This window comes from Pristiophorus japonicus, unplaced genomic scaffold, assembly GCF_044704955.1.
Source record: "Pristiophorus japonicus isolate sPriJap1 unplaced genomic scaffold, sPriJap1.hap1 HAP1_SCAFFOLD_3866, whole genome shotgun sequence".
Classification (NCBI taxonomy): Eukaryota; Metazoa; Chordata; class Chondrichthyes; family Pristiophoridae; genus Pristiophorus; species Pristiophorus japonicus.
In genome coordinates this window covers 6,166-12,825 of record NW_027253724.1, presented here as the reverse complement: position 1 = coordinate 12,825, position 6,660 = coordinate 6,166, and the positions used below count along the sequence as shown (strand labels likewise).

Here is a 6,660-nt window from a genome sequence, read left to right as displayed (position 1 = left end):
GAGGGGCGAGGGCCATGGAGGGATTTGTAAACAAGGATGAGAATTTTGAAATCGAGGTGTTACCGGACCGAGAGCCAATGTAGGTCAGCGAGCACAGGGGGTGATGGGTGAGTGGGACTCGGTGCGAGTTAGGACACGGGGCAGCGAGCACAGGGGGTGATGGGTGAGCGGGACTCGGTGCGAGTTAGGACACGGGGCAGCGAGCACAGGGGGTGATGGGTGAGCGGGACTGGGTGCGAGTTAGGACACGGGGCAGCGAGCACAGGGGGTGATGGGTGGTGATGAATATCTCGCCATCAAACATTTGGCCAACACTGGACTGTCTTGGCTTGAATGCTCGGTCGAGCACCGGGGTGAGAGACCAATGGGGAGCGGGTGGGGTTCCGGACCCCAGCGAGGGTGGGGTATCTTCAGGTAGGGAGGGCCAAAAATGCTGTGTGCGGCGGGGGGCGGGGGGAGAGGGGGGGGAGCAGGATTCAGGCTAAGTGTCAACTGTTGTAAAAAAGGCTTTGGCCAATGGCTGTTCAAGTTGATCGCCCAACTCAATCTCCTCTCGCTCTCCGTTCCCTCTCGCAGATATCGATGAGTGCAGTTACTCCAGCTACTTGTGTCACTACAAGTGTGTGAATGAGCCCGGCCGCTTCTCCTGTGTTTGCCCCGAGGGTTACCAGCTCCTCGGCACACGGATCTGTCAAGGTACAGTCAGTCCTCCTGTCTCCCTCCCCTCCCGTCTCCCTCCCCTCCCGTCATCCTTCCCTCCCGTCATCCTTCCCTCCCGTCTCCCTCCCCCCCCATCATCCTTCCCTCCCGTCTCCCTCCCCTCCCGTCATCCTTCCCTCCTGTCTCCCTCCCCTCCCGACTCCCTTCCCTCCTCTCGCCCTCTCCCTCCCCTCCCGTCATCCTTCCCTCCCGTCATCCTTCCCTCCCGTCTCCCTCCCCTCCCGTCATCCTTCCCTCCCGTCTCCCTCCCCTCCCGTCATCCTTCCCTCCCGTCTCCCTCCCCTCCCGTCTCCCTCCCCTCCCGTCATCCTTCCCTCCCGTCTCCCTCCCCTCCCGTCTCCCTCCCCTCCCATCCCATCATCCTTCCCTCCCGTCTCCCTCCCCTCCCGTCATCCTTCCCTCCCGTCTCCCTCCCCTCCCGTCATCCTTCCCCTCCCGTCATCCTTCCCTCCTGTCTCCCTCCCCTCCCGACTCCCTTCCCTCCTCTCGCCCTCTCCCTCCCCTCCCGTCATCCTTCCCTCCCGTCTTCCTCCCCTCCCGTCTCCCTCCCCTCCCGTCATCCTTCCCTCCCGTCTCCCTCCCCTCCCGTCATCCTTCCCTCCTGTCTCCCTCCCCTCCCGACTCCCTTCCCTCCTCTTGCCCTCTCCCTCCCCTCCCGTCGCCCTTCCCTCCTGTCTCCCTCCCCTCCCGTCGCCCTTCCCTCCTGTCTCCCTCCCCTCCCGTCGCCCTTCCCTCCTGTCTCCCTCCCCTCCCGTCGCCCTTCCCTCCTGTCTCCCTCCCCTCCCGTCGCCCTGCCCTCCTGTCTGCCTCCCCTCCTGTCTGCCACCCCTCCTGACTCCCTTCCCTCCTCTCGCCCTCTCCTCTCCCTCCCCTCCCGTCTCCCTTCCCTCCTCTCGCCCTCTCCTCTCCCTCCCCTCCCGTCTCGTCTCCCTCCCCTCCTGTCTCCCTTCCCTCCTCTCGCCCTCTCCCCTCCCGTCTCCCTCCCCTCCTCTCGCCCTCTCCTCTCCCTCCCCTCCCGTCTCGTCTCCCTCCCCTCCTGTCTCCCTTCCCTCCTCTCGCCCTCCCGTCTCCCTCCCCTCCTCTCGCCCTCTCCTCTCCCTCCCCTCCCGTCTCCCTTCCCTCCTCTCGCCCTCTCCTCTCCCTCCCCTCCTGACTCACTTCCCACCTCTCGCCCTCTCCTCTCCCTCCCCTCCCCTCCCTCCCCTCCTCTCGCCCTCTCCTCTCCCTCCTCTTCTGTCTCCCTCCCATTCTGTCTCCCTCCCCTCCCCTCCCCTGCCCTCTCTCCCTCCGCCTCCCGGCCCCCTCTCGTTCAACCTCAACCTGTAGCATGTTCCCCAAAGGGGCGGATCACCGAAAGGCTCGTGTTCATCCACAGGGATCATTGCATCACTTGTCCATCAGCGTCACACACTCCCAGGGCAGGTACAGGGGGTTAGATACAGAGTAAAGCTCCCTCTACACTGTCCCATCAAACACTCCCAGGGCAGGTACAGGGGGGTTAGATACAGAGTAAAGCTCCCTCTACACTGTCCCATCAAACACTCCCAGGGCAGGTACAGGGGGGTTAGATACAGAGTAAAGCTCCCTCTACACTGTCCCATCAAACACTCCCAGGGCAGGTACAGGGGGTTAGATACAGAGTAAAGCTCCCTCTACACTGTCCCATCAAACACTCCCAGGGCAGGTACAGGGGGGTTAGATACAGAGTAAAGCTCCCTCTACACTGTCCCATCAAACACTCCCAGGGCAGGTACAGGGGGGTTAGATACAGAGTAAAGCTCCCTCTACACTGTCCCATCAAACACTCCCGGGGCCGGTGGTTAATGAGGGGAGACTTTCATCGCCTCAGCTTGGTTTGGATTCCGACTCAGGTCCCCAGTAACTCCGCTGTCTATTGGGGTTTGGAGGCCGCGGAAGAGGAGAGGAGGTATGGTGTAACTGAGGGAGTTGCTGTTAAAACTGGGAGAGCAGGGGCACCTTCGTTCCCCCCGTGCTGTCACCAGTCAAACGCTGCCTTTGTGTTTGGTATTGTACAGATGTGAACGAGTGCGAGACCGGCCAGCACCAGTGCAGCGATAGCCAGATGTGCACCAACGTGTACGGCGGGTTCCGGTGCATGGAGAAGAACCGATGCCAGGATCCGTACGTCCAAGTCTCCGACAAGTAAGTCCCTCGGTCGTTGTTCGTCACGTGCTGGGGGAGGCAGAGAACTGTGCGGCGCTCCCTCAGTACTGCCCCTCCGACAGTGCGGCCCTCCCTCAGTACTGCCCCTCCGACAGTACAGCGCTCCCTCAGTACTGCCCCTCCGACAGTGCGGCCCTCCCTCAGTACTGCCCCTCCGACAGTGCGGCGCTCCCTCAGTACCACCCCTCCGACAGTGCGGCACTCCCTCAGTACTGCCCCTCCGACAGTGCGGCACTCCCTCAGTACTGCCCCTCCGACAGTGCGGCGCTCCCTCAGTACTGCCCCTCCGACAGTGCGGCACTCCCTCAGTACCGCCCCTCCGACACTGCGGCACTCCCTCAGTACTGCCCCTCCGACAGTGCGGCGCTCCCTCAGTACAGCCCCTCCGACAGTGCGGCACTCCCTCAGTACCGCCCCTCCGACAGTGCGGCACTCCCTCAGTACCGCCCCTCCGACAGTGCGGGGCTCCCTCAGTACTGCCCCTCCGACAGTGCGGCACTCCCTCAGTACCGCCCCTCCGACAGTGCAGCACTCCCTCAGTACCGCCCCTCCGACAGTGCGGGGCTCCCTCAGTACTGCCCCTCCGACAGTGCGGCACTCCCTCAGTACCGCCCCTCCGACAGTGCGGCACTCCCTCAGTACCGCCCCTCCGACAGTGCGGCACTCCCTCACTACTGCCCCTCCGACAGTGCGGCGCTCCCTCAGTACTGCCCCTCCGACAGTGCGGCGCTCCCTCAGTACTGCCCCTCCGACAGTGCGCCGCTCCCTCAGTACTGCCCCTCCGACAGTGCGGCGCTCCCTCAGTACTGCCCCTCCGACAGTGCGCCGCTCCCTCAGTACTGCCCCTCCGACAGTACGGCGCTCCCTCAGTACTGCCCCTCCGACAGTGCGGCGCTCCCTCAGTACCGCCCCTCCGACAGTGCGGCACTCCCTCAGTACCGCCCCTCCGACAGTGCGGCACTCCCTCAGTACTGCACTGGGGAGCAGCGGCCTGGATTTTGCGCTGAGATCTCTGGAGCGGGACTTGAACCCTCGCCCTTCTGCCTTCGACGCGAGAGAGAGAGAGCGAGCTGCCCACTGCGCCCCGGCTAACTCCGATCGTCTCTTTCTCTCGAACTAAAGCAGTTGCCTCCCTTGTCCCTGCAGCCGCTGCCTGTGCCATTCCACCACCCCGGGGTGCCGTGACAATCCTGCATCCATCGTCTACCGGTACATGAGCATCACCTCGGGCCGCAGCGTCCCCTCCGACATCTTCCAGATCCAGGCCACCAGCATCTACCCCGGAGCCTACAACACCTTCCGCATCAAGGCGGGCGACGAGCAGGGCGAGTTCTACATCAGGGTGCGTGTCACCGCAGGGAACGTGGACGCAATAATCCCGCCTGGCGAGGCGGGGCGTGGGAAGCATTGGGTTGTCGTAAAATCTCACCTGGTTCACCAGTGTCCCCTTTCGGGAAGGAAATCTGTCGCCCTTTACCCGGTCTGGCCGCTACGTGACTCCAGACACACAGCAATGTGTTGGACTCTTAGTGACCCCTCGGAAGTGGCGGCTCACCACCGCCTTCTCCAGGGCGATTAGGGATGGCCAATAAATGCTGGGCCTTGCCGGTGATGCCCACATCCCGTTAACAACAACCTGTATTTATATAGCGCCTTTCACGCTTAAAATTTGACACTGGCATAAGGAGAAATTAGCGCAGGTGACCAAAAGCTGGGTCAAAGAGGCAGGTTTTAAGGAGCATCTTGAAGGAGGAGAGTGAGGCGGAGAGGTTTAGGGAGGGTGTTGCAGAGCTTGGGGCCCAGGCAACAGAAGGCACGGCCACCGATGGTGGAGCGATTATAATCTGGGATGCTCAGGAGGGCAGAGATCTTGGGGGGGTTGTAGGGCTGGAGGAGATTATGGAGATAGGGAGGGGCGAGGGCCATGGAGGGATTTGTAAACAAGGCTGAGTTTTGAAATCGAGGTGTTGCTTAACCGGGAGCCAATGTAGGGCAGCGAGCACAGGGGGTGATGGGTGAGCGGGACTGGGTGCGAGTTAGGACACGGGGCAGCGACCACAGGGGGTGATGGGTGAGCGGGACTCGGTGCGAGTTAGGACATGGGGTCAGCGAGCACAGGGGGTGATGGGTGAGCGGGACTCGGTGCGAGTTAGGACATGGGGTCAGCGAGCACAGGGGGTGATGGGTGAGTGGGACTCGGTGCGAGTTAGGACGCGGGGCAGTGAGCACAGAGGGTGATGGGTGAGCGGGACTCGGTGCGAGTTAGGACATGGGACAGCGAGCACAGGGGGTGATGGGTGAGCGGGACTGGGTGCGAGTTAGGACACGGGGGCAGCGAGCACAGGGGGTGATGGGTGAGCGGGACTCGGTGCGAGTTAGGATACGGGGCAGCGAGCACAGGGGGTGATGGGTGAGTGGGACTCGGTGCGAATTAGGACACGGGGCAGCGAGCACAGAGGGTGATGGGTGAGCGGGACTCGATGCGAGTTTGGACACGGGGGCAGCCAAGTTTTGGATCACCTCTAGTTTACGTCGGGTAGAATGTGGGAGGCCGGCCAGGAGTGCGTTGGAATAGTCAAGTCTGGAGGTAACAAAGGCACGGATGAGGGCTTCAGCAGCGGATCAGCTGAGGCAGGCCCGGAGAGATTAAAAAAAAAGCTGGAGTGGGTTGAATGGCCTCCTCCTGGCCCTGTGCACGATCTAATTCTCCCCCTCTCTCTTTTACCTTGGCAGCAAATTAACAACATCAGCGCCATGCTGGTCCTGGCCAAGCAAGTGACAGGACCTCAGGACTTTGTGCTGGATCTGGAGATGGTCACGGTTAACCCACTCATGTCTTACCAGTCGAGTTCCGTGCTGAGGTTGTCCATCTACGTGGGCACATACTCCTTCTAGGGAGAAATCGTTTCTCCTCGTCGTGCTGTATAAAAGGAAAAAGGAGTTCTTTTAACTTTTGAAAAAAAGAAAAGGGGTTTGCAGCCAGCATTCCTCGCTTTGAAACACCCATCCGCTGTCGTCCTCTTATGTCTGACTTAGCTAAACAACTTGCCTTTATAATCGCGTCTCTAATGTAGTGAAAACGTCCGGCGAGCTGTCAAACGCGGAGCCCCAGGGAGATATTAGGGAGAGGCGACCGAGAGCTCTGGTCAAAAAGGTAGGTTTTCAGGAGCGTCTTGAAGGAGGAGAGGTTTAGGGAGGGAAGCCCAGAGCCTGGGGCCCAGGCAGCTGAAGGCACATCCGCCAATGGTGGAACGATGAAAATCGGGGGGGGGGGGGGGGAACGCGCGAGAGGCCAGAATTGGAGGGGCACAGAGATCTCTGGCGGGGTCGTGGGGGGAAGGGGAGGAGAGGGTTGTGGGGCTGGAGGAGGTTACAGCGATAGTGAGGGACGAGGGATTTGTAAACAAGGATGAGAATTTGGAATTCGAGACATGTTATTTTAAGGTCGTGAGCAGCTATTTCTTCAGGTGGGGGTAGACCAGAACAAAGGGGGGGGGGGGGTGGGGGTAACCTTAATGCAGAGGGGATTCCAGAGCTTGGGGCCCAGGCAGCTGAAGGTACGGCCACCAATGGGTTTAGGGAGTGTGTAATACACACGTGGAAAGTAATGGGCCCACTCCATACCCCACCGTAACCCCCCCCCACCCCCAAATTCCACTGCACAGCTCCCGAGTTCCAATAGATACAAACCTACGAACAGCGATGGACAGGTAATGACCCCCTGCTCCATCGAGTCGCACACCATCGCGACACCTT

General features: G+C 61.1%; 1 protein-coding gene across 1 annotated transcript; it reads left to right on the top strand.

Moving 5' to 3' along the window:
- Nucleotides 1–576: 576 nt before the first annotated feature.
- On the top strand, nt 577–5,904 carry LOC139250528 (EGF-containing fibulin-like extracellular matrix protein 2; the record flags this gene model as incomplete). The annotated part of the gene is made up of 4 exons (XM_070872904.1): nt 577–696; nt 2,757–2,883; nt 4,051–4,246; nt 5,638–5,904. Coding segments are annotated over 4 exons (605 nt in total), but the record flags the coding sequence as incomplete, so codon positions are not given.
- Between the last annotated feature and the right edge of the window lie 756 nt (nt 5,905–6,660).